Raw genomic sequence first — 27,271 nt, 5'->3', positions numbered from 1 at the left:
ATGAAGGTATAGGTCTCAAACTTAAATACGTAGCTCCACAGACCTTGCAGGAAATAATACTGAGCATTAGGTAGGGGTGTGATAAAGCACTATAAACGTACCGAGTATTGTTATTGTTATTATAATCAGCATCACTGAATTACCTCAGGTTGCAAGGCGTCCCTCTGCAGTCCAGGTCTCAATGTCTGTCTACGAGCCTCCTCCAGTCTCCGACGAACACGCCACTGGTGAAGAATATCCTCCTCTGGGCGTAACGCCTTTCTGGGTGCTATCTGGTACCCAGTACCCATGGGTACCTGAGGACAGGGTCTGGGTACCTCTCGGGGAACATATTTTGGTTCCTGGTAGTCTGAAGAACCAGGAGAGAACCCTAGACCTTCGGAACTTACAGCTGGCTCGCTTAAAATACTCGACTCACTGAAAAGATAGAAAATAAACTTTTAAGAAAGCGGGCCTTGTAAACATCTACATAGTGCTAATGTAAAAAAGAGTAGGTCTCAAAAATCAAACATAGCCCCACATACCTTGCAGGAAAATACTGTGTGTTAAAGCGCCTTGATCGTCACTATGTGCACTAAGTGCACAAAGCCACTATTATTATTGTTAATTGTTGGAGAAGAGCAAAGACCCATGTGTATTTTGGTTGTGAGAAAATGATAAAGCAGCCTCCTAGCGGATGATACCCATGCCTACATCTTGACGGACTGTGAAGGGGACAACCAGGTTTCAGGGCCAGGAGTAGGTGGCAACGTGTCACTTGTGGCAGTTGAAGTAACCCTTACATGTTGAAGTGGCAGTCCGGCCTTGTGAGATGGGCGATATCTCAATAAAGAAAAGTAAACAAAATACTAACCTTCTTTCAAGGAGCTTCTCTGCTCTTGACTGTAGCTCCTCAGTCTCTGTATCTAGTATCCCCTCAGGAGGCGATGCTGATGAGGTTGAGGCTACCCTCCTGAGTTACCCCTCATGTCTCCTTGGTCCCTCAACCCTGCCTCTAGTCTACCACCCTCAGTAAAAGATGCTTAAAGAAAAATAAACACAATACAAACCTTCTTTCAAGGAGCTTCTCTGCTCTTGACTGTAGCTCCTCAGTCTCTGTGTCTCTTATCCCCTCAGGAGGCGATGCTGATGAGGTTGAGGCTACCCTCCTGAGGTACCTCTCTTGCCTCCCTGGTCCCTCAACCCTGCCTCTATCTCCCTCAGTAATAGACCCCGATGAGGATGATGTTACCCTCCCTCTGTAACCCTCACGCCTCCCTGGTCCCTCTACCCTCTGATGAGGTGCTCTGTCTTGTGTTGCATCCCTCGATGAGGCACTTGTGAAATCGCCGATGTCCGAAGGCGTTGATGTCCGTGAGGGAGGAGAAAGCCACCAGAAGTCTTTGCCGGCGGCAGTCGCTCGTTTGTCCTGCTGCCGTTCTTGACGGCTTTTCGGTTCACTGTAGCGAAACCTCTGGATGTATCTTCGAGCATATTGAAATGAAAAACTTTTAACATCACTATTTTACCCCTAGGTGAAGTGAAGCAATTATAGTAAAGTATCTTACTCGAGGCTACAAGTGTCACGACCGGGACCCCGGCCAAACCCATGACTTAAACCACCAGTGATTGGATTTGATGCTCTTGAGTCTTGACCACTCAGCCACGACACCAACCAGTTACTTACTTGGCCAATGTAGACCCCTCAGCTGGTATAGGCTTTGATTGCTGCACTTCAGTCCCTGGTTTGTTGTATCTGTTTCTCCACTGAGCTAGGTAGTCAGTTCCAGTTGACGACAAGGAAGACTGGGTATTTCTGCTGGTTCCTGGAACTGCATGAAAAAGAGCTACATCAGGCCTGGAATTTCATCTTTTAGAGGGCAAGGCCATTTTCATTTAGAAAAGGGCACTTCCATTGGAAAATCTTAAAGTCTACGGGAATTTTTGAAAGGGCACCAAGGCCAAGACAAGGGCAACGTAGGCCATGGCCTACGTGCTCTGTGAAATTCCAGACCTGCTACATGCATCACCCTAGAGTCTGGACATTTCAAAAACAATGTTAAAACAATGTCAAACCATTTTATTTAATTTATTCTGGTTGTTAGGCCACAGACTCACAAAAAAAACGAACTTAGTCACTTCACTAGCCTAGCACCCAATGGAGAGAAGACAATGAAGGACGTTTCAGTTTAAGATGCGGGAGAAAAACCCACGAGAACTATTCCAGAGAAAACCAACACAATCAGGTAGGGACTGAAAACCCAATCCACATAATGCCCAAGCGTGGTTTGAAAACAGGTTCCTAGAGGTGGAAGGCAACGAGGAAAGATACCACTATGCCAACCCAACCATCCAGAATTCAAAATCCGTTTCAAAATTTCCTGAACAGTAAATTGAAGACAACAGTAGAAACAAATGTGTGTTGGCATTTGCTTCATTTTTACAGATCGGATTATATAGTTCAGACTAGAATGTAGAAACATTTAAATGGATAACCAGAAGTCACAAGCTCTGTTTTTAATCCTTGAAAGGGTACATTGTGGAACTGCACAGTTGTTTTTATCCTATACATGCTATAGGATAGAATCAAACTACCGTAAAAGGGTGGCTTTGAGATAATGCCGAAAATCCGTAGTGATTAAAGTCAACGTAGGAGAAGAATAATCTGCAAAAAAATGCTTCTCAGATTATAATTTCATTCTGAGAAAATCTACTGACCTTTGTGGATTTCACTGCTCTGTGCTGGGATTGACGAATCAGGCGCCTGATAATCACCCGGACTATCAATCGTTGATGGTCGCTCGCTTGTCGGCCAGGATTCGTCAAACTTAGATGATGCGTTGCCAGGACTTGGCGTGTCGTGAGTGGGTAATTCTTTGGCCAACATTGTGTTCCTTTTTCGGAGGAATTCTCTTTCTGCTGGGCTTGACTTTTCAACTGGTTTGGCTTGGGAAGAGGATGAAGAGATGGCGACATTCTTCGGGGGTCTAGTTGGGCTCAGTTTTGTCTGAAGATTATGCATTGATATACAAATGAACAATATAAAGTGTTTGAAATTATTATTAATTATTATTAAACTTGATTCCTAAATAGGCCTTAAATTTAAGGCTGTTTTCAAAAATTGATGCTGTCAAAACAAGTTTTGTTAGACCAGCTTTTGCTGCATGCCCATTAAGTGTCGAACCATGAATCAAAAGTCATTCCAGCAACTTTATATTTCACATCATGCTTTTTGAAAAAGAATCCTTGATAATTTAAAAGGGGTCTTTAATTAGTAAGACTGAAACTAAAGTCCAAGTGGGATGTCCAGGAACTGGTCAAGTGCAAGCGTACATGATTTTAAGCGGCATCCTATGAGGTCATGTTGTGCCGTGCAGTTGATGTTGAGCTTGCCGAACTGTAGTGCACAAACTTCACCCGCACGTACAAATTTGCCGCCTGCAAATTTCACTCCTAAAAGCTTGAAGTTTGCGCAGCCCATCTTGAAGATTACACTACTAGCTAGTCCTGATCAACAGTCATCTTCCTAACAGTGCAAAAACCTCTACTAGAGTAAACTCACACAATGTTTACATGTATGTACCTGTTTCTCATTCCCTGAAAGTTGTTTCTGGAGACTTGGATGATAATGAGCTGGAGGTAGAGGTTCATCCTTAAATGGGTTGGTTCTGCAGATGTGAAACAATCAGGGCTTTTAAATTTTTACTAATGTGTTGGAAACGCATGATTCATAACCATGATAATGACCATTGATATTTGATTGAATGACTTTGTGGAAGATTGATTGATAGTTACTAAGTTAGTTGATTGATGCACACTAGCTCTCTTTTTCCTTGGCTTGGCCCCTTGTTTACTTCTTCTGGCAATTCGGAAGGGGTCATTTGACATGTTTGGGTGGGAGGGGCGGGGTGGAACACCTAGTTGCATACATACAAATAATGTTAAATTATTAACTAGGCCTAATATCATTTTCTAAGTGTCCACAATTTGTGTCCACTAAGATGCTAAGATAAAATTATCAATTCACCAGTCACACATAAAAGCTGACACAGAGTGACACTGACACAGACACAGTGACAGGGTGACACTTCACACTCCAAAATGAGTCCACTCCAATCCAATTTCCAACCGTTGAGGTAGTAGAAATGACGCATCTCATCTCTGATCTCATTATTTTATTATATTTTTCTGAAAAATATTAGGCCTAGAGAGGGCCAGGCCTCAGTCATATTGTCAGTACCTAATAAAAAAGTTCCAAACTAAGGCTTACTAAAAAAAGGAAAAAATACTAGGCCTAAACCCTTACCCTAATTATAACAAACATGCCTAAAAAGTTTTAAAAAGCTAAGCTAATCCTAAACTAAATTATAAAATTCTTCAAAAACAAAATCAGGATTGTTTTGAGTCTTATACAAAATAACAGGGTTATTTTCAATATAAAAGGGATCTAAATAATTACCCATGATGGCTTTGAAAGAACAGTGTTTCCATAACTCGTCAATTTAAAAAGGAAAACGACGAGTAAGTGAGTCAGTTGATCAGTACAGTAAAAGGCTCTCCATGTCTGTGTTATGTGCAGTCTGTGTTTTATCAACAACAGAAGAATAGGTATCCGAATAAATAAGATGCCTGTTGGAACATACATAAACTTGACCAAGTCCGTCTTTTTCTTCTTCACTAAATTTGCTAAACTCAGAGTCGGTACGGTTGGTCGACACTTCAAAGGAGCGGACGGCACAAAAAAGGATTAAGGATTTTTGTCAAAATGTGTTAAACTTGTTTACTTGTTTTATTCGAGCGTTGCATTCAAAGAGCTGGACCTTTCTGGCTTTCTCTGTGGATGCTCTGCTCTATTGTTGCATTTAGGACCAACTGAAAAAGCCCTGAAAGTTTCACCTGCGCTGTAGGATCACAGGTTTTTCCAACCTACAAAATGATAATTTTTTATAGATATTACGAAGAACAATACAGCATAAATATACAATAACAACCTTTAAACAAAATAACAAACAAGTATCCATGAAAACAAAAAGAAAACCCACAATCAAACAAAAACAAACACGAGACTTTGGGAAGTTTTTTAAGTAGCGCCCTCTTCAGGCATGACATTTGTTTCTTCGGATACGTTGAATGTCTAAAGTTTTCACACCGCAGAGAATCCGAGAATTCTCCGTACCACATCCTCGGGATCGCCAAAAATTGTAAGCTTAATATTAAATTGGCACTTCATATTCAAGTAAAATTTAAAAACTACGATTAAAGATTCTCCCTGACTCGGGCCCAGTCAAACAAAGAACCTATCACGTTTCAATAACTTGCTTTTTGACCACACAAAAACCGCCGTGATTTTAAAAGTTTGTTATTTTGTTTGTTGAAAAAATAATTTATTTTACTCCAATAATGCGTCTCGTCCAAAATGTTATGTAAAAAAGCGTAATAATTCAATTTGTTTTATATATTTTAGACAGTTTAATAATTATATACAATTTTTCCAATATAAAAAAATGTAAATACAAGCAAGTTATTGCTAAAATATAATTTTATGTGTTAGAATTTGTTATCTTTATTTTATAATGCTGAACTAAGTGGATTAAATTACGTATGCAAATGAGTTTCGCTGGCAACCGGGAAATCAACAATATGGCGGTTTCCGACTGTGGAGGCGTTGAAGTTTAGAAAAGTAAACCGAACTTTGTTGCTTGTTAAAGTCACCATGAACAAGTTTGTAAATTGAACGAAACAAATAGGTAATGAACAATTTATTTATTATGTATGCCACTTGTCGTTTATCACTATCTTTGTTATGAAAAGTTGCTTTCTGCGGTTTTTGTTTGGAAACCTTTTTATCGTCGTAACATAAAACGAGTTCAGGCAGGTCTGGTACCCAGCCTAAAACATGTTAAAGTTACTGTGACATATGATGGGTGTCCTGCTGCGGTGGTTAACTAATTGTTTTTGAACTCGGGCTTTTTTTTAATTAATTAAAGCCATTGGACCCTTTCGGTACAGAAAAAAAAAAAGTTCACAGATTTACAAATAATTTACAGGGTTTACAGAAGGTAATGGTGAAAGACTTCTCTTGAAATATTAGTCCATGAAATGCTTTACTTTTTGAGAAAACGGTAAAACAATATAAATTCTCGTTAACGAGAATTACGGATTTGTTATAAACACATGTCATGACACGTCGAAACGCGCGAAAACAGGAGTGGGTTTTCCCGTTATTTTCTCCCGACTCCGATGTCCGATTGAGCCTAAATTTCCACAGGATTGTTATTTTATATATAAGTTGTGATACACGAAGTGTGGGACTTGGACAATACTGTTTACCGAAAGTGTATAATGGCTTTAAAGTGTGTAAAAAGTGATTCGTAGTTGTAGTCGTACATTCGAACAAATTAATTAATGATTTCCGCTGATGCTAATAATTGATTTGAATTAAGTCCGGTTGATAAAAATGATACTTCATGCAAATGCGAATGCGAAGCGAATTTGACGTGAATTTGACGTCACAACCCTCCTTTCGCAGCGATATTCGCAAGTGAGTTGAGCAGAGTTGGGATCCCAGAGTTGAATTGCTGCAAATTATTTGTTGCGAATTTGTGACGTCAACATTCGTATCGCTTCGCAGGAAGTATGAATCAAGCTTTAGTTAGGCTTTCAATTTCACTTTACTTTATAAATAAAAAATAAATAAAATAAATTAAATAGTTATTAATTAAGTGAAAACAGTACAGTCTGACAGCAGATGGCCTAGCTTTCGATCCAAACCAGCCCTTCTTCAGAGTCATAAACAAGTACAAACAAATACATCCATTGATAGAAAAAAAGAGGGGACGATATCTAGAAAAAGGGGGAAATTATAGCCAATCGAAGTTACTACTTTAACAAATTTATATATTTTGTATTACATTTCCGCCTGATACTGCAAAACAAATAAAAAGGTTTGCAATTGTTTTGTTTCTTTGCAGATAACTCCCACAGATGATGTACGTCTTCCAAGAAACCATAAATCGAGACTAGTCCAGCCCGACAAATACGATGGAAGTGGATGAGAGACTGCGATTCCTTGAGACCAGAATTACATCAAGCCTAAGGCCTCGTAATGATGATCTTAAAGCCCTCTTTGCCAGCGATGAAAACCGGTATGTTCAAACTAATTGGTTTGAAAAATTTATATGTTTGATTTCGAGACCTCACTCAAATTCTAAACTTGAGATCTCAAAATCAAATTCGTGGAAAATTACTTCATACCATCAACCTCTCCCCATTACTCGTTACCATGTATGGTTTTATGCTTATAATTATTTGGAGTAATTACCAATAGTGTCCACTGCCTTTAAAGGTCGTAGGTTCGAGTCCCACCTGAGTAATATGCCCCATGCCTGTGATTTTGTTCACAGACCTCTGACAAGTACTGAGCACATGTTTACAGAGCTAACATACATGACATATTGATTGGTAAAACCAAAATTGCATTCTTTATCCCGATGCAAATTTCCATCCATTGATCCATTGCGATACCCTCTGCAAAAATATATGATTCATATGCTTCTAGCTACCGGGCGATCTCGGTGGTCTAGTTGGTAAGACACTGCTCTAATAGAAGTTAAAAGATCCCACCCAAGTATATATGACTGGATTTTTCTGTCACAGAGCTCGGGAATGTACTGAGTATACAGTACTTACACACATCGGTGTATATGGGTCAAACCAAAATTAATATTCTTTTTCCCCCATGCAAATTTCCACCTTTTAAAGTCTTTAAATTTGTTCTCAACAGCCATTCTTTCCTGGAGTTCTGCAACAACGAAGATGTTCGTCGTCTCTTCATCTTCACCAAGGAGCCTAAGAACACCCTGGAGGCGTCGCTGTCGCCACCCACGGGGCTCCGCAGCAAAGCGATGTTCTTCCTCAAGACCAATCAAGCTTCTAAGCTCACCAAAGACAATATTAAGACTGATGTGGTTTATACAGACTGTGATACAACGTCACTGACGCAGCTGGATCTGCTATCTAGAGAGGTAACTAAGAGGACGTTCAGACACAGTACCATCAAAAATTTGTTGTGGTCACAATGTTCATATCTCATGGTCAGTTTGCAAAGGGCTACATGTATTATTTCACTTTTCCCTTTACACACGTTAAACTTATGCTTCAACTCGGCCGAGTTCAACTCTGTGTGTCTGAGTGGTACTACATGTAGACAGACTTGGGTTTATTCCAAAAAAGTTAGATCGCTTCAGGTTTATCTTTTAACAGCGTGTGGACAGAAAGAAAAAAGACCACATCTGGTTTAACTCACTACAGATGACCCATTGACCTCTGTGATTGTTACGTAACACGGTTACGGTTTTGTGGTTCAATGCACATGCCCAGGAAATGTTTTCGTTTACCAGCGCGCTGTATTATGGTTTTTCACCACTACCTTCTGTAAACCCTGTAAGTTATTTGTAAATCTGTGAACTTTTATTTTTTCTGTACCGAAAGGGTCCAATGGCTTTAAGTATTATTATTATTGTTATGTATTTTGTTGTGATTCTTTTAAAGGTGTACCTTCCCCTGCTTTGTACTGATGGTCTGTTGACCTATGGAGGGGTCAGCGCTGATAAGCTAATGGACATCCTGCATAGAATGATGGGTAATGTCGAGGTCACCGAAGGCAATGTTGAGGTAAATATAGCCAAGCCTTTAGTTGACTTGTGGAGAAGTCGTTAATGGTCTGCCGTGGTGAGATAGTCGAGTCGTGGGGGTGTCGTAATAATTCAGGTTTCCGCTATCAAATACTGCTCTCGCGAGATCACTGTTCTTGCGAGATCACTGCTTCGCACAAAACTGTATGGGGCCGTAAACGTGAGAGAAGTAGTCTCGCAGGGGCCAGCAGTCTCGCAATCATCGCAACAGACATTTCACGACTTATCCACAAGTCTAAGCCTTTGGCAGTAACCATAGCCAGAATGTCAAAATTTGCATATTTTTTAAGAAAAACCTCTTGTGGTTCAAGGAACATTACAGAATTGGTTTTTGTTAAGCACTTTATGTAATCCACCATATACATAAACTGACAAATCTGTAGAAGAAAAATAGTGAAAAACCGAATACACATTCTGCATGACATCGATTCCCCCAAAGATGAATAAAACGCAAACTGAGCAAAAAACTCCAAACGGGAAAATAGTTTTATTTATTTCTCATCAAATATGACATTTCAGACAGAATATTTCAAGGGATGTTTTCTACTATCATCATCATTAGACCACACTGTGTATGTTTTATGTAAATCTGTGATCTTACACAAGTTTTTTTCTCTACCAATTTTGTAATGTTCCTTTAAACTATCTTCTTACGGTTTCAAGAATGTTTTTACGTAAAGCAAAAAATTTTCTTATTTTACAGGGTGATATAATTCTACCGCTGCCCTCTATTGAGGTGTTAGCAGAAGCTGCAGCGCTACCTACGCGCAGGACCGCTGTTATTCACGTACTGGAGTCATCCGTCATTGGCTGGATCAAACAGATAAAGGTCAGTTCAGGTCAAACTTAAATGCACATTTTATTTGTACTCAATACAAAATTGTGTGTCTTTGCAGATAGGTCAAGCACACTGGACTTGAGTTCTGGTGTTTCTGATAAGCAGGGTTAGGGTTCGAGTCCATGGGTCGATTTTATGTTCTGAAAAGCGCCACCTTCTGTACCAGTTCTCCCTCACATTTGTCCCTATTTCATCTAGACGTTCCACAGTGCTTTGGGAATGGTGCCAAGCGCTCCAACCACCACTATTTTTACTATTCTGCCAAATCTTACGAATTTCCCTGGCCGGGTCTTGGTGCTTTGTGATCTTTTTCTACCTCTTTCCTACGCTTATATCACACGCTGCGAATGGTGTGCTCTATAATAACTCTGCGTATTACGCTTTTATAAGCTATTCCAAAGTGGCACGTTTGCGTCAAATGCTGAAAGTGTGCTTGAAGAAAATTTGTGATCTGGATCTGGATAAATACTCTCAACACTCTAATGGGAGACTTTGGAACACTAGGTGGCAGCAGACTTTTACCAGGTAAATTGTGATTGTTTACGTAGTTCTGAGCATGCATGTTAATGAGAACAATGGATTTTACCTGGTAAGTCTGCTGCCACCAAGCATCTTGAAATTCCCCCATTAGAGCGAAACGAGTAAAGAAGATGATGAAGAAGTTTCAGTTTCAGATGTGGGAGGAAAACCCAGAGAATTATTCCAGGGAAAAACCAATCCAGTTGTTGTTTTTGTTCAATCTTCATGGCTCATCGTTGGTCCGTTTTTGTACTGATTTTGTTCTTTTGTTGCCCCCCTCTTTTGTTGCCCTCCCTTTAGGCACCTTTGTATAGCGCCATATAAATGTTTTGTATTATTAATTCACTTGGTGCCCCCAGTGGGATTCTAACTGGTGTCTTAGAGGTGGAAGGCGTGGCAAGACACCACTACACTAACCTGACCGCGACTTCAGGGATAACGATAAAATATAGTGCATCATTTGTTATTTTTATTCCTTTTCTTTAATTTCACAGCTGCTTCTGAAACATGAACCTCTTGGTGACCTCCGACATCAGTATGGCCCCCGACCTTTGCCCTTAAACGAGGTGGCCATGTGGAAAGGTCGTCACATGCAGTTAGTTTCAATAAACACACAGCTGGACTCTCCGATCGCTAGTGATATTCTGTTGAACCTGGACGAGGCTAACAGTACCTACTCACATTCATTCCATAACGTACGCAAGGATATCTCACAGGTGAGTGAATTGTTTTAGACACACAAGGCCTGAAGGTCACTTCAAGGTTTGGGCTACAATCTATTTTTTCCAGGGACCCGTTGGCACCTACTCCTGGGGCTGAACCTAGGTTACCCTCTTTACAGACCATATGGATGTAGGCTTGGGTATCATCAATTAGTAGCCTGGCTGGTAAATTAGATTATTTATTTCTTATCAAATATGACATTTCGTCAGAAATATTTCAAGGGATGTTTTCCACGATCATCATCACTAGACCGTTTAAGTTAAATGTAAACCATTGTGTTTCTTACCAATTCAATAACATTCCTTAAAACCAAAAACTAAACCTCCATTTTGTTTTTGTAGGCTCTTGCAGAGACCAATGAGAACCTTCGATTCCTCGGTACCCTGCTTCCGTGGTTTGAGAAACTCCATCATTCCTTTACTCCGAGAGACATGCTACGGACCTTCCCTCCATTGATACACACTGTGCTGCTAGTCTGGTCTCACTCCAGGTAATAGAGAGGTTGAACTAATAATAATAATGTACATGTATACAAATATAAAATGGTTTGAGGGTGACTAGTCGAAATTAGCTCCCGGGGTATTGGAAGTTGACAAACTAGTTCCTGAGGCGAAGCCGAGTGAACTAGTTTGTCAACTTCCAATACCGAGGGGAGCTCATCGACTAGTCACCGGTAATAAACCATGTTATATTTGTTTTACTATACTTCATACATATTCAGTTTCCGGAACATGATTTAGAGCAAGGTAAAATGACGACTGTGAAATAAAATGCACACGATAAGTTTGTTCATTTGTTGAATGTCGCCAGAGAGAGAACGATGTTCGTGCGTGTATACTAAAAAGTACCAAGATTGTAAAGCGATTGTGCAAACCGTAATAGAGATTTTCATGCTGGGCATGATGCATTAAGATTTGAATTGAATGGAATTTGAATTAGAATAATGTTTTGTTGTTTGTACCCAGGTATTATCACAACACAGATAAGTTCCAGAATCTGTTGGAGCTTGTGTCTAACGAGGTAGTACTCCGAGCCCAAAGCCTTGTGGGAGAAGACATCCTTAAAAATACCCTCCAGGTAATTAGTCAAAGACTGTTAAGCCCTGTTCCCATTGGACTTTTTCTTCCGCTGCCACCCGGAAAGTTACTGTGACTGGTTTTTGTGTAATTTTTAGAGAAGTTTCATACGTCTGCATATTGCTGGCTAAAACATCAAGGTGTGACTGGGCCTTTAGTTAGAACTTTATAATCAGACTGGACTAGAGGCTTGGGGAGACCTGTGATTTAGCATCAGGTCAGTAAACCACAATGGGACAATCCCAGTAGTGTTGTGTTTTTAATTAAATAATACACCTCATTATCTTCAAGTATGCGCTAATCCTCCAATCAGATTCGCAGAATGGAGTGGTGATAAAAACCTATATTGCACGGCTAATATCACTACCATGCGTCTTGTGTGTTCTATGTCACGCACCAAGTTTGCTTGAAGATAAATACGTTATACGGAAAATATAGCGCGTCTGCGTCCCATATCCAACTCGGCCTTCGGCCTCGTTGGATATGGGATGCAGACGCGCTATATTTTTCCGTATTCCACTCGCGCTTGTGTGATAACTTATATTGTATAACATCTTTGTGGAAAAATGTTGTCTGTGAATCTTGTATTTAACTTTCAATTCTCTTTCAAGAGTTTTGCAGTTCACTTTAATGTAAACGCTAATGAAATAGAACTTCTCTGTGCTTGTTCAACTCAACTTGATTCTGATCTTGGGAAATAAATTCTGGTCCAGTAAATATTTTGAGCTAAAGGCTACAAGGTCGTAGGTTCAAATCTCACTCAAGTAAAGCCCCTCAGGTCGACCTACGATTTTCTTGCGCCCACAACAAACCGTCGGCAACGCGCCTACAAAATATGCTCAGGTCACAACAACTGAGAAATCGTGCGCCTGCGCTTGATTCCCGACCGTCGGGATTATGTCGTAAGAATTGAAAATGTTCTACCCTTGCGACTGTTACTTTTATTCCAGCGGTGACTGTATCAGATTGTCTTAAAAACCTCGCAGTTACGCTCGGGTCGTATGCAAAGTTCCTGATGGTCTTAGCTCAGGCGCAGTGTGATCCCGAAAAGTCAGTCGCTGACTGTTTTTTGTTGACGCAAGGTCAACCTGAGGCCGGCTAAATATGCCTGTGGATTTGTTTTCACAGAGCTGGGGAAAGTACTGAGCATACAGTGCTTACACACATCGGTGTATATGAGTAAATCCAAAGTTAATAATCTTTATCCCGATGCAAATTTCCATCTATTAACGCCCTGTGTTCTTGTGGATTTTTCCTCTAAGTTCAAGCCCTGTTAATATGTTTTTTTTCTGAGCATTGTTTGTTTTATTTTGCTACTGCAGTCGTATGCTGGTTTGAAGGATGCCCTGAAGGTCTGCGCTGCTTACAGAGGAACTTACTTAGACACGAAGGACAAAGCTGATGATATCAACACTGAGAAAGTCTCAGAAACTGCAGAGGCAATGTACGTATGATAAACTGTCTTCCCTCAATGTCTTGTCCTTGGGATGGTTTATTTATATATTTCTTTGTTAATTCTTGTTGCTAAAAGCCAAAGACTCTCAGAACAGCAAACTTAAAGGGTTTGGGTACTTTTTGTCCACAGACTTATTTGAAACTTACACGGTTTAAAGATAATGATTGTAGAAAGCTTTCCTTAAAGTATTATTTGTTGAGGTGCTGTAGTATTTGAAAAATTAGTTACAAAAAATCACGAAAATAATGTTTATCTCAGTGTGACGAAAATTAATACAGATGATTATGACTCTCCTGAAAACAACGCTCTGTGATTTCACTTTTTTTTTTTTTACTTCAAGAATTTTTTCAGCTGAAACTTCTACAGATAATTTATATTAAATACTCATTAGCAGTGAGTAGGGATTCATGTCATTATGACCGGGTGAGGGCGCTCTCATTAGTATTTTGGTCACTTCTGGGGGTATTGACCCATTTCACCTGACGTCATCAGCAGAAAAATCTTGAATGCGCCATACGTTTTCATATATAACTCTATGTTGCGCGTTATGCAGTAAAGTGAGCTTTTTAGGCGACGCGACGTTAATACACGTAAACCTAACTGCCCACCAACATGGTGAGCGTGGCATTGGTTGCCGCGTGTGATACGCGTGCAAGGGGTCACTTTTGTTGCGCTGTAGTTTAAATTTGCTTCAGAGGTTGATTATAAAGGCTCCGTTAAAGGTCTTAATGTCCATGGTGGATATGAAGTTCGTGGCTGGTACATGTAAATTGAATGTGTTTAAGTCTTTACTGATTGTTTTGGGTATGAATGAATATACCCCCTGGAACTGATACAAATATGTTTGAGAGCGCCCTCATGCGGTAAAAAATACAGGGCATTCGGGTTTGTAAACAACTTATATTTTTCCCCTCTTTCCATCAGGACATTGCATCCTCCAAAAGGAGTCTTATATAGCACCAAACTCTACAGCACCAGCCAACGTAAACGAGTCCGATCGTCCCACGGCATATGGCGGGATACCAGCTCCTCTGATGTAGGTGTTATACAGGAAGATGAATGGACAGACTCACAATGGCCGCCGCGTAACGCTCCATGCTTTAATTTGATGAACGGCTTCATGGAAAGGTAGAATAGAACCTCTGTTTTTAGTTTTTAGCTTTTGATTTTTGGCGGGAAAGTTTTTTTTTTGGAAGGGAAAAATTAGTTCTTTTCTGCAGTTTTCAATTAAACCTGAAAATATTTCATGCAATTTTTGCTTTTCTTCTGGAGCTTTTGATTTTTGGCGGGAAAGTATAAACTTGTTTGGCCCGCCAGTTCTGTTTATAACCTGAGAAAATTACCTACAATTTTGTTGCTTACCTTTCTCAATTTTTATTTTGAGTTTTTGAGTTTTAATATTGAGTTGTCAACCATGAGTTCTTCTCAGAACCAACGCCACTCAACAAAGATTTGCACATGGAACTACCGCAAACCTCACTTAGTTAAACAATTTTAACAAACAGGTTAAAAATATAAAGATTATAATAAAACTAACTGGTTCTGAAAAAAGCGTGTTTCACAACAACTTCTCATAGTCCTTTACATTAGTGCCCTGGTCATTGGACCAAAAACATTCCTTTAATGCTAATAATAATAGTAATAAAACCGAAGTCTTACATGTACATAGCGCACGTATCTACCAAACGAGGTACTCAAGGCGCTGAGTATAATACAAACTTTCAGAAAGATAGGTTATTGCAGTAATCTTTCTCAGCTCCCTGGGCATACAGTCCTGAGCTGCCGTGGCGCTCCAGTGGCTTTTTTATACACAATATAAACCTCTACCATGTCTACCCTCGCAGGTACCCATTTATACCCCTGGTGAAGAGAAATTATTATAGTAAAACCCTCTTGCTCAAGTGTCGTCACCTAGATTCAAACCCACACTCAGATGACTTAACCACCTGACATGCCCAAACTTGAGTTCGATGCTCTTATCTGCTCGGCCACGACACCCCATAAGCTTAACCCCACTTAACCATGATTGATTTGTAAAAGTTTAGGAGGTAGTGCTTTCTACTCTAGCCAGGCTTCTGTTGGACGATACCCAAGCCTACATCTGCACGGACTGTAAAGGGGGTAACCCTGTTAGGAGTAGATGAAAACGGCCCCTGGAAAAATAGTTGATTGTAGCCCACACCTGGAAGTGGCCTTCAGGCCTTGTGTGTCTGGTGACTTGCATAAAATTAGAATTAAAATTAAAAAGCTTTAAAAAATTGGCCCAGGTTGAAATGTTCACCTTTTTGCTTTCAACAGATGTAATGACCTTCTGGAGCTGGTCCAGACTACAAGACACTTCAACCTCCTGCAGATGGCAGCAGAGGTTGGAGGAGCTGGTACCAAGAGCCTGGACGCCCTCGTTAGGGAGATCCACAAGGAGTTCTCAGATGCCATGGAAGACTTTGGGGATAACGTCATGGACATCCTTGACATCACTGAGAGCAAGGCCTTCGAGAAGGCCTTCTTCAATTTCAGGTCCATTGTCAAGGTAAGAAGCGAGGCTGAAAATCACTCATTTTGAGAAGTACTCAAAATGGCTTAGCACGGAAAACTCTTCTAAAAAAATTTAAAATGAAGGTATTCCTGTTTAGCAGAGTGTGGGTTCAAGTCCCAGTCTGGACACTCATTTCCTTAAGCAAAACACTTTTTATTTCTTTATCCTTTGGATGGGACGTTAAGTCGTAGGTCTCATTTGTTGTGCATTGCACTTAAAAGAACCCAGTACACTTACTGATAGATTGCACCACAGCACCTTATAAACCGCTACTGTTCGCACTGGACTTAAAATTATCCCTCTGCTTGGTTAGTTTACCTCCCAAAAAGTCCAATGCGAACGAGGCTTATGAATGCTTACAAATCTCTCCCAAAATTAATGTCGCACAAAGAGTGCCGAGGAAATATTTTTTAGAGCCTTGGGCCTAGCACCTGATCATTGTGAATATGCTCTTGGTGTTATTTGAATAAGGCTCGGAGAGACGTCTTACTCTTTCCAAAATGAATATCGTTTAAAGGTTCAAGGGTTGTTAGAGCCGTGTGCCAGGCATTTAAAAATGTTTTCTCTTGGTGTTATTTGAACAGGACCTAGAGAGACGTCTTGCCACCGTCCTCCATCAAAGCTTCCAGCAATGCCCAACCATCGGAGCTCAGCTACGTCTCCTAGAGGTCTTCGAAGGAGTAAGTGGGCGAGAGATGGTTCAAGAGTACCTCCGAGAGAAGGACAAGCAGTTGATCAGCTCCTTCACCCAGGAGCTTATCGCCGTCCGCTCTATGTTCCTGGCGAAGAGGAACTCTCCACCTAACCATGTGAATCTTCCACCGGTGGTCAGCCGGCTGACGTGGGTAGGGGCTCTGAAGAAACGAATTCAGGTATGTTATGATGATTGTCTTGTTGCATTTCATTTCAGTTTGTTTGGTGGGGGTGTCGTGGCCGAGCGGATAAGAGCATCTGACTCAAGTTTGGGTGGTTAAGTCATCGGGATGTGGGTTCGAATCCTGGTCATGACACTTGTGTCCTTGAGCAAGGCATTTAACCATAAGCTTCTCTCCACCCAGGGTTAAAATGGATACCTGTGAGGGCAGAGATAGTTTACGTGAATGATTAGCTTGGAGTGCGGTAACTCTCAGCACCGGCTGGTTTAAGGAATGAAATATGGCCCAGTGACTAGGGGTAATAATGTCAGGAACGCTTTGAGACGCCCTTCGGGCTTTAAGAAAAGTGATTTTAATCACTGTAATATCTTTACACTACACACGGATAGAGCTACCCAAGTCTAGACTTGACCTCATCCACATTTCAATCATGACCCAACCTATACTATAAACAATGCATAGAGACCACCACCCCATGCAATGAATGCACCCTTAAAACAGTAGTCCATTGATAAGCACATTGTACCATATATACTGTATGTATGAAGCAGGACATGTACCACAATAAACCAAGCAATAAATTTACCAACAACTAAGCCATTACAATCACTGTACTCGCCATCAACCCAATGGAGAGAAGACAAAGTAGGAAGTTTCAGTTTTGATGTCGGAGGAAAACCCCAGAGAATTATTCCAGGAAAAACTCACTCGGTCAGGATCGCCTCCTTTAAGAATTTGAAAAACAAATCTTTGGACAAATCTGCATTACTCATTTCTGGAAGCAAACACAGTTGCGGTGGCCGCGCCTTTTCTGTTGTGGCCCCTAGGATATGCCTTCTTGACAACATCAGACAATCACCTACTGTCATGACTGTACATATTTTTAAGACGTCACTCAATCTTCACCTGTTTACAAATGCTTACTGTCGTTGGAATATGGCGCCATATAAATGTAACGTTTGATTGATTGACTGTTTTTATAATTTAATAAAAAAAATTCTTCCAGCATCCAATGGAGAAGTTGAAGCGAATTAGCCCACACTCCCTTGAGGGTGATGCCGGGTGGCATCTTCGTGACATCTTTGCTGATACTATGAAGGACTTTGAGGAGTACCAGGAGAGTGCCATCACTAAATGGCAGTGCCAACTTCATGATGAGCTGAGGGATCGGCTAAAACAGCCTCTCTTGGTAAGACAGTCTGTTCAGTTTCTATACAGATGAGTAAAAGTTCAATCCTCCGGGGAGGGTCTGCAGTCAATTTCACAAACTGCTAGGATTAATCCTATCTAGAGTTAGGACGAGTAACCCGTCCTAACTTAGGATGGGTTCAATACGTTCTATAATGTCTATGGTTACGGAACTGAACTCGTCCTAAGATTAATCCTAAGTTAGGAAGAGTTTGGTGAAACCTACGGCTGGGCCCAGTTTCATGCACGGCTTTGTTAAAAAAAAAGGTTAATTCTCAAAATGATTTTGAAACACCCACTCATCAAAATTTCGATTTTTAAATATTGAACATGTTGAATGGCTTCAAAATACACTAACTGACAAAAAGATGTCTCAAATGAACCAGATGTTATAGATCAAAGGTCTACTACCTCAGAAGTTTTCAATGGCATTTCCAAAATCCCTTTATAGTTTAATCAGGAATGAACTTGATGATCTTGGCCAGCAAATGTTTTATGAGGTACATGTATGGCGCCCAACTCACAAGGCTGGGTGGCCACTTCAAGATGAGGGCTACTTTAACTGATTTGGGCCATCGACCCAAATCAATTGCCACCAGGGGTATGTTGCCACCTACTGCCTACTCCTGGGGCTCAAACAGGGTTAACCCCCCCTCACAGTCAGTAAGGTTGAAGTCATGGGTATCATCCACTGGGAGCCTGGCTGGTAGAGCAGATTGCAATACCTTTCCGACTTTTTAATGTATTCATTAAAATATTTTGACGAGCTATTTCCATTAAAAAAAATTCATCAAGAGGTTTGTTTTAATTTCTTTTTAAAGATCGCTGATGACTATGACCCTGAGATTGACTACCGACCTCAAATCATCCACGTCAACCTCGATCCCGAGCTACTCCTCCTTCTCAGGGAAGTTCATTATCTACAGCAGCCACCATTTACCATCAAACTTCAGGACACCGTGCGAGACCTGCTTAGAAACACCGACAGCGCTACGTTACGCACAACGGCTGCTCGGCTGGAGACCATTGTGTCAAAGTATAACTCGGCCATGAGATCATTGGTGGATTTCGAACGGCCGCTGTTTGAAAGAAAACTTGGAAAGATTGATCATGTAAGTTTTTTACAAAATTAATAGGAATTTGTCTTTGTCTTTAACCTCTGGATTAACTTGTCTTTTTGTCTGCTCAGTGATGAGGTCATCAATTGCAGTTTTATACTCGTAATGATCAAAACGTCATTAAATGAAAAAAGCGTATAAATTCTAAACAAACAAATCAAAATGTAAACAAATTTAGTTGCCAGACGTTTCAACACAGAGTTTTTTTCGAAGGCTAAATGACAGCACAACAAACATGAACAGGTAACTTCATGAACTAAGTGCAGCATGAGCAGTGAAGTTGAAATACATGCTTAGAGAGGGAGAGTCAGAAAGCACACAGAAAAAGCAAGGGGTACACAATAAATAGGTAGACAAAGGGGGGGGGGTGATGGAGGGAAGGGGCTTGCTTTTACCACAAGACGTTAAGTAGGGTTTGAAAATATGCACTAATGTAGAGACACGGGAAGGAGAGCTGGTCCTCTAATGAATAAAGGACGAGCATTCGCCAAAATACAGTCAATGATAAATAAATAATTGTCAGTCAATGACAGCTAAAATATATCAAATAAACTTCTCATGTATAGGTTTAATGGTAACCCATAGCAAACAACAAAAAGTTACAACACTACAGTATATGCACAGTAAAAGTTCACAGAAAGGTCAAACATGTGGCTTCCATGCTACACACACACGGACGGACGCACTACACACAATCTATAAATGATGCGATCCAAACATGACCCTAAAAATCACAGTATATTTAGGTATAAATGAGAGCCAAAACACAAAATAATACTCACAGATGCCTCTATAAACCTATCCCTCCCAGATAAGTGGGTTTTTGGAGCATGGCCAGAGCCATGCTCCCTATAAAAATAAAGAGAAATCCAGACCAAATAAAATGTGCTCTTCCAAGTTATTGAAAAGAGAAAGATCGTCACGTGACAATCCTAAAAGTAAACTTTTTCGAAAGCTCAACAATGAGGGCGCACTTGGCGGATCATTACACTACGAGGGGTTTGTGATTATGTGGATTCTGTTTTGAGTAGTGTTGGTTCTGAAAGGAACAGGTAGTTGACAACCCAACGTTTTGATCACAAAAAGTTGGAAACACTGGACAGGATCGAAGGTGGGAAGAGGGAGAACAAGTAGTTTATTAGTGAATGAGGGCAGGCTAGAATGGAGGATATCATTGAATTGAGACCAATTAAAAACTCACTCCACGGTAGTGAAGTAAATAACGAGAAGTCCCCTCGATCCACTAAACCGATCCACCGGCTGATTTTCCACCTTCTGCCCAGGTAGTAGTTAAAAAGCAGGACAGTTCTTTTCAGAACAGAGAAGTCTCCAAAATTCTGAAAATCTACTCCATTGTAGTAGAATGTAAAGCAAGACAGTTCTCTAAAGAACAAGTTTTACCTGGCAAGTAAGTTCATTGTAGATACACAAATTGTGTTACTGCAAACCAAATAATAAGCAGTGCCTCAAATCCCATACATGTGTATCATTAAATTGATCTCAATTTCTTTGCAGCTACTTGAGCAAGGCCTGACACATTACACCTGGAAGACCACAGAGAGTGCTGACTTTATCGAACTAGCCTCGTCCCTTGTTGGAGCTGACCTCCATCGGACACTAGCCATCGTCCAAAGTAACTGCCAAGAGATGGTAGACGTTGCCCAGTCCTGGTCTAGCGGCTATCTTGATGTTTTTGCATGTAGAGACCCTAACGCCAGCTACCACATGGCCAAACTCCTGGAGTGGCAAAGGTTTGTATTCAGTTTTATAAGTTCAAAAACATTCTCAAGATGTGGAATGCTCTCCCATCCTTGTTCTGATCAGGGCCCAATTTCAAGGCTCTGCTTACCATAAGCACAGAATCGGCGTATACAGAAGCAGGGAATTCTGTGCTTACGGCAAGCGTATTTCACGGGTTTGCAGGGAATTTTGGCATGCATACTCCAAATTACTAGGCATTCTACGCCTACAAGGCTAGATAAGAAATTCGTCGCTTGCACGTAAGCGATTAATTGTAGAATGCAGTGGTAAGCAGAGCCATGAAATTAGGCCCAGTTGACTCAAGAAATTGAAGTTTAAAGGGAAGGTATATGTTTGGTAGTCATTTTTAAAACTAATGGTAATAACCTTTGGTTAGAAGCGTACAGCAGCGTATGTTGTAGTAAGTATATTGAGAAATATTTTATTTCAAAGTATTTCGATTATGTAAAAACATGTTTTTATTCCTGACAATTTGAAACTGCTAATCGCTTCTCCCATTAGGCTTTATTCTTCCTGCACAGACTTATTCGCTCCAGATTTTTGGTGATATCTCAAAAACGCGACCAAATTGCAGGTGCTTTATTGTGTACATTTACATTTGTATGGGATTAAAACAAATGAATGGTTAAAAAAAACTCAAATCACATTGATGTTTCATCTTGCATGTCTTGCTTATGGCTGAATTTGTCACTAGGTTCATCCTCTCCATGTTTGTCCCTTTGTCGTTTCCCCCCTTTTTTCCTTGTTTTGCTCTCTATATAAAAGTTATGATTTTTTATTTAAATTACAATTTTTGCAGGAGCTTGAATGAAGACCATGAGAGGCTCGTCAAACCTAGTGGACAACGAATCCACTACTTACTAAGTATCTCATTTGAGGTAAGGCAATGTCAAACAAATTAAGCAGACACAAGCTCTCCTCATACAGCATACCTTTTATACTATTTTGTGCACAGTCTGGCTCCATAGTGTTTTTATTGCTTGTTGTACATGTATAATGGTATATACGTGGACACTACATGCTGTAAGGGCCCAATTTGCGGCATGCTTTTTTTTTTTCTACTCTGTGGACGCACTGCATTTTTTTCCTCTTCCTCTGAAAATTTAGACTGCCAAAAAAATCTCCTACAGGAAAACCATCGGCGTTTGTAGCGTTTTTTTGTTCATACGGACTTTCACGTAGCTCGTCAAATATGGGTTAACTTGCAGATTTTTTTTACTTCGCCTGGAGAGTTGCATGCCTGAGATTAATTTGCTGAGGTTTGGTAATGCAAATTTGGGTCCTTCTGCAAGCACCAAATAGTTCAACTGTGTTTATCGTTTTATTCCAGGCTGTGCAGATAAGCCGAGCGTCACCGGCTTGGGAGGACTACGTGGACCACATTGACGCTTTGGTCTTGGACGGACTCAAACAAGCGTCACTTAAGAGTCTCAGATCAATGCTCAACACTCTGGTCCATTCCAACATGGCCGAGGTGAGTTTCAGTTTATCTTGCCTCCTATTTGTTGTGCCAAGAACTCGCTATTCAACTGTTGCAGAGAGATCATTCTTTGTGTATGGCCCCAAAATGTGGAATAAGCTTCCTACACAGATAAGAAGTGCCAGCTCAAACACCTCATTCAAGACACTTCTTAAAGCTCACCTGTTCCAGCAGGCTTACTAACCGCTCAACTTTCCCTCAGCACCTTAGAATGTACTTTTAATTTAACTAAGGATGGGTTCAATGCGTCTTAACGTTTATGTTCTAAAAAATTAACTCGTCCCAATTCCTAAGTCTAATTGTACTTCCCCTCAGCGCCTTAGAACAAACTTAGAACAAACTTTTAATTTATCTAAGGATGGCTTCAATGCGTCCTAACGTTTAAGTCTTATAAGAACCTAACTCGTCCTAAGTCCTTAGTCTACTTCTAAGTCTGGAAGAGCTTGTTGAAATCGACTGCAGTGCCTTTTAACATAATTGTTATTTTTTATTTCTCTGAAGGCCCAGGGAACAGTAGTACCCATTCTAACCATTCGTATGGAGTTGATCGAGAATGTGGTATCGGTGACCCCACCTCTAGACCAGAGCACCGCAGTGACCAGCGTACTGGAGAATGTCAGTCAGTGGCTTGAGGAGTTTAAGAACAGAGGCTCTGTCGTCAAGATGCTGAACCATGAAGCAGAGGTACAGTATACAAAACTTACACCCGTTTCAGACGGGCGCGCCAGAGTCGCGCCGAACCAAATAGTACAGTAGCGACTCTAGTAATTCTGAACAACTGCATTCTTTTGACTTCTAGCGCATTCATTCGCTCCTTACTGTTTCAAACGTAAATTTGTTCATGTACTTAATTCAGAATTTGGTTCGGCACGGCTCTGGAGCACCGAACCAAATACTTGGTTTGTCAGTGCTTTCAAGAAAAGTTGATTTTTCTTATTTCATATTTTGGAGCGAGGTGTGTTATAAAAACACATAATGGACTGGCATGTTTCGGTCAATAGAGCACATCTATCCCCTCTTGAGACTGTGAGTGACCAGACAGCCAGAAGTGGGATCTGTTTTAGTCTCTCTACCGGTCACTCACAGTCCTTAGTGACCTCATTGCCAATCCATGTGTATACTACCGATTGTTATATTACAATTGTTGTCTGTTAATGCAGGGTGGCTACCAGAATTATATTGGTGTGGATGAAGATGTACAGTCCCTATGTGAACAGATTCTACAACTTGTGAAAGAAAACGGAGATGAGTGCATGGTGAGTAATGAAAACAATTATACTGTTAGAATGCTTGGGCCATTTTCATAGCGCTGCTTAATGGTAAGCAAATGTTTGTGCTAACTATCATCATCATCATCAGTTATTAGCATCACACATTTCTGCACTGGCTGCCTGACTGGTGAGAAGCTTCCAAATAGACCGATCTTGAGCTGCTACTTCTGCCTCCTCCACAGACCACCCAGTGCCCAGTCTGGAGAAGTCCCTCTTCTATTAATCAAATTAATAATCTTATTTTTTCCCAATCTTTCACTCTTGAAGACTCTCCTAGAACTCTTCAAGAACTACACCTTCCTATGGATGCACAACATCAATGAGACGTTTGACGAGTTCCTCCACGGTCGTCTCAGCTCTAATCCCATGAGAGACTTGGAGAAGTTAGGACCCTCGGCTGGGATGCGATCAGCTGCCTCAGAGAGGTCCCTACGATCAGCTCAGAGCGGACGGTAAGCTACAATTAAATAATAATAGTAATAATAATAACCAGTTTTTATACAGCGCTTTTCACACCCAAAGGGCGTCTCAAAATGCTTCCAATGTTATAACCCCTGATCACTCGGCCTTAAATCAATCCTCAAACCATCTTATCTTCATGGGGAGTATACAGCCTTGTGCAACAAATGCGCTACTCGGCTTCCCCAGGGTGGAGAGAAGCATTTATAGTTACATGTAAGTGTCTTGCTTAAGGACACAAGTATCACGACCGGATTCGAAACCCAAACTCTGCTGAACAGAAGCACCAGAGCTTAAGTTTGATGCTCTTTATATTCGCTCGGCCACGACACTCTACCATTACAGTAGACTTTACTCAAGTCGAACTTTCATAGAGAACTCTGTCGTCTGATTAATTCTCTATATCATGCACACAAACACTACATATCGCATACAGCTAGCTTTAGATCACCACTTGGCTGTGTGCCCTTACTTGCCAGGAAAGTGCCAATCAATTCTGCTATGTTCTAAAGTTTCGCGATTTAATTCTCTTGATTGGTAATTACTTGATACTAGAGGGAGCACTTTTAAAAAGCTCATCGGGCCGTACTGCGGTGCCCTTGGGTTTGCATGAAACCCAACTTGAACCAAGTCCACCATTAAGGAAAAGCTCCATTAAAGTTATTTGAGGTTTTGAGAGTGAAACTGGGAAACTTCTCATTCAGCTGTTGTTGTGTTTACATTCAATTACATGGATCATTACCGTTGGCGGTCTCCCTATTTTGTCAACATCTTTGTTCGGCATTAACAGCTGCACGGCTTCTAAATGGCACTGACAAAATAGGGGGTTGGCCAACATAGGGCTAGATACTTCAGTTGGTAGAGCACCGGCACGTACAACTGTAAGTCCGGAGGGTTTTGGTTCAAATCCCGCTGAAGTAAACAAATTCTTTGTTGAACCCCAAATCGTTTAAAAGTTACCCAGTCCATTTCCCTTGTGGTTTATTGCTGGATAGCTTATTTGTTCGTTAACCCGACTATCAGACTTAAGCCCGGTTCATACAACTCTCTTGCGAATATCGCAGCAAAAGAGGGGTTGTGACGTCAAATTCACGTCAAATTCGCATCGCATTCGCAGGATCTTACAACAAGATTCTGATTTAGAAAAATTGTTTGATTGCCGTTTTCTTTTGACTTTGTGATCCACAGGGCAAGTTCTGCTTCCCAGTATAGCATCGGAGCAAAAGGGGCGATGGGAACAGCTGAGAAGTTTTTCTTGACTCCTAAAGATACTGATGAATATGACAATGTGCCACCGCTGGACATGTTTGATGCCGAGATTGACGTGTACAGGGTACGTAATAAGATAGGATATTATACTACAAAAACATTGGATGCCTGTGAGTGCATTATGGTATAATATAACCATGAGGTGAAACCAAGACTATTCCATTCGGTTGTCTTTGTGTGTATAGCAGAGTTCTTGTTTTTTTTGCACCATGAAATGTTCAATATTATTACATGGGATTTGAGACATTGCATGGTGAGGTATCGTGTAGAAAATCGGCTGGGACTTTAGCTTATAGAGGATCATTACTAACTTCACTACAGTGGAGTGAGTTCTTAGTTAGTCTCCTTCGACTATCTTGCTCTAGTCATCGTCAGGAGACGGACGAAATATGAGAGAAGGGTGCCTATTTATAGGGGGTCAGAGGTTTAGAGTCAGTCACTGTTCCTGATAGGAGACCTGTGGTTGATGGACCCTTCACGTGAAATATGTTAATCACATTCACGCATGCGTACAGACCCTGTTGGTTGGCAAACGCCATAGAGTTGTGCACTAAGCAGACGCGCTATCACGTCTGCGTCACGCACCCGTGTACAAAACAGAGCGATGTTCCCTCATTTTGCCAACCAAAATGTTAGTGCGCAGGCGCTATGTGCAATTTACATATTTCACGGGAAGGGTCTATTGGCTCAGGGCTATTGTGTTGGTTGCCCATTGTTATTAGCTGTTTCGTAGCGAAGCGCAGCGAAACAGCTCTTGTTTTTGTTAAAGTTTTTTTTATTAGCTGTTTCGTAGCGAAGCGCAGCGAAACAGCTCTTGTTTTTGTTAAAGTTTTTTTTATTATTATTATTATTTTTTTTTTTTTTATTTGTCATCTTCAGAAAAATTTCATATAAGTGCTGATTTGCAATGTTCCCAAAGAGCAATTGCAATGAAATTTTCAGGGATGAAAGGTATTGGTGCAATGATCATTGCGAAACAAGGATGTCATTATGACATAATCAGAAGTCACGTGACGTCATCTTAAAGGTGTTGTATTTTAAATGTTTGAAAATTTATAACAAATCAGCCACAAGAGACCGTAGGTTTCTGTTTGCGGGATTGGGGAGGAATAAATAAGGTCTTCATTTTGTTTCGTGTGCGTGACCTCACATGACCTCTACTTCCGGTCGAAACCGGAAGTGGCCCTCTAATTCAAAATTGGAAAAAGATATGAAGTTGCTTTTAACGATGTTAGTGCGTGGCAAGGGTGGGCAGTTCAAAAAAAATACCAATGACGTCACAAATTGCAACGGCGCCCTCTAGCGGCAGGATGAAAACTCTTCAAAATGGACTTTTTGAAGATGTCTGTGGTGAAATTTTTTGTAATCACTTTAAATTTTACACACAAGTTAACTGTCAGGCAGCCATCATATGTGTGAAGTTTCAGATCAATGACGTCATCGGGGGTCACGTGACGCGGCCTTAAAGGTGCACTTTTTGAACTAATATAACTCCCTAAGTAATTATGCGATCATGTTGAAACTTGGTAGGTTGTTGGATATTGACAAGTTCTTATGAAATATTAAAGGACGTCATGATGACGTCATCACATGATTTTTTATGATTTTTTCAATTTTTGCACCTTTAACACATAAATTGCTATCTGAATATGGTATAATCCAAATTATTTTTTATTTATGCCACATTGGGTAAAATTGCTTTGAATACCCAACAAATTTAAAACTCAGTTGAGAAATTTGAAATTTTTGTTGACGAAACAGCTCTGCATTTGTGCACAAATGCAATTTAGCTCTAGTTATTATTATTATTATTATTATTTTTTTTATTTGTCATCTTCAGAAAAATTTCATATAAGTGCTGATTTGCAATGTTCCCAAAGAGCAATTGCAATGAAATTTTCAGGGATGAAAGGTATTGGTGCAATGATCATTGCGAAACAAGGATGTCATTATGACATAATCAGAAGTCACGTGACGTCATCTTAAAGGTGTTGTATTTTAAATGTTTGAAAATTTATAACAAATCAGCC

At 40.5% G+C, this 27,271-nt stretch overlaps 2 protein-coding genes across 4 annotated transcripts in view; one reads left to right on the top strand and one right to left on the bottom strand.

Moving 5' to 3' along the window:
- The window catches only part of LOC139951266 (uncharacterized), a 221,555-nt gene that overhangs the window by 9,031 nt on the left and 185,253 nt on the right, over window positions 1–27,271 (bottom strand). Inside the window, exons 2-7 of one of the 2 annotated variants that reach the window (XM_071950067.1) lie at window positions 4,439–4,480; window positions 3,563–3,647; window positions 2,698–2,986; window positions 1,667–1,811; window positions 1,050–1,463; window positions 144–417 (exon numbers count right to left, since the gene is read on the bottom strand). In XM_071950067.1, the coding sequence (XP_071806168.1) occupies window positions 144–417; window positions 1,050–1,463; window positions 1,667–1,811; window positions 2,698–2,986; window positions 3,563–3,647; window positions 4,439–4,470 (1,239 nt within the window). In that variant the 5' untranslated portion in view covers window positions 4,471–4,480. Of the gene's footprint in view, window positions 1–143; window positions 418–1,049; window positions 1,464–1,666; window positions 1,812–2,697; window positions 2,987–3,562; window positions 3,648–4,438; window positions 4,557–27,271 lie in introns of those variants that run through there. The other variant, XM_071950066.1, reaches the window with a different exon arrangement.
- Window positions 5,613–27,271, top strand: part of LOC139951233 (uncharacterized) — a 108,570-nt gene continuing 86,911 nt past the window's right edge. For both annotated transcript variants that reach the window (XM_071950010.1, XM_071950009.1), the window contains exons 1-21: window positions 5,613–5,726; window positions 6,951–7,124; window positions 7,763–8,003; window positions 8,530–8,652; window positions 9,376–9,501; window positions 10,524–10,745; window positions 11,094–11,242; window positions 11,718–11,829; window positions 13,151–13,272; window positions 14,209–14,412; window positions 15,583–15,814; window positions 16,405–16,692; window positions 17,702–17,884; window positions 18,705–18,995; window positions 20,517–20,752; window positions 21,562–21,640; window positions 22,093–22,236; window positions 22,744–22,926; window positions 23,403–23,498; window positions 23,781–23,965; window positions 25,161–25,305. In XM_071950010.1, the coding sequence (XP_071806111.1) occupies window positions 7,021–7,124; window positions 7,763–8,003; window positions 8,530–8,652; window positions 9,376–9,501; window positions 10,524–10,745; window positions 11,094–11,242; window positions 11,718–11,829; window positions 13,151–13,272; window positions 14,209–14,412; window positions 15,583–15,814; window positions 16,405–16,692; window positions 17,702–17,884; window positions 18,705–18,995; window positions 20,517–20,752; window positions 21,562–21,640; window positions 22,093–22,236; window positions 22,744–22,926; window positions 23,403–23,498; window positions 23,781–23,965; window positions 25,161–25,305 (3,465 nt within the window). In that variant the 5' untranslated portion in view covers window positions 5,613–5,726; window positions 6,951–7,020. The remainder of the gene's footprint in view (window positions 5,727–6,950; window positions 7,125–7,762; window positions 8,004–8,529; window positions 8,653–9,375; window positions 9,502–10,523; window positions 10,746–11,093; window positions 11,243–11,717; window positions 11,830–13,150; window positions 13,273–14,208; window positions 14,413–15,582; window positions 15,815–16,404; window positions 16,693–17,701; window positions 17,885–18,704; window positions 18,996–20,516; window positions 20,753–21,561; window positions 21,641–22,092; window positions 22,237–22,743; window positions 22,927–23,402; window positions 23,499–23,780; window positions 23,966–25,160; window positions 25,306–27,271) is intronic.

The sequence above is a fragment of the Asterias amurensis genome, chromosome 19, assembly GCF_032118995.1.
Source record: "Asterias amurensis chromosome 19, ASM3211899v1".
NCBI classification, from domain to species: Eukaryota; Metazoa; Echinodermata; class Asteroidea; order Forcipulatida; family Asteriidae; genus Asterias; species Asterias amurensis.
This window is presented reverse-complemented; position numbering and strand designations above follow the sequence as displayed.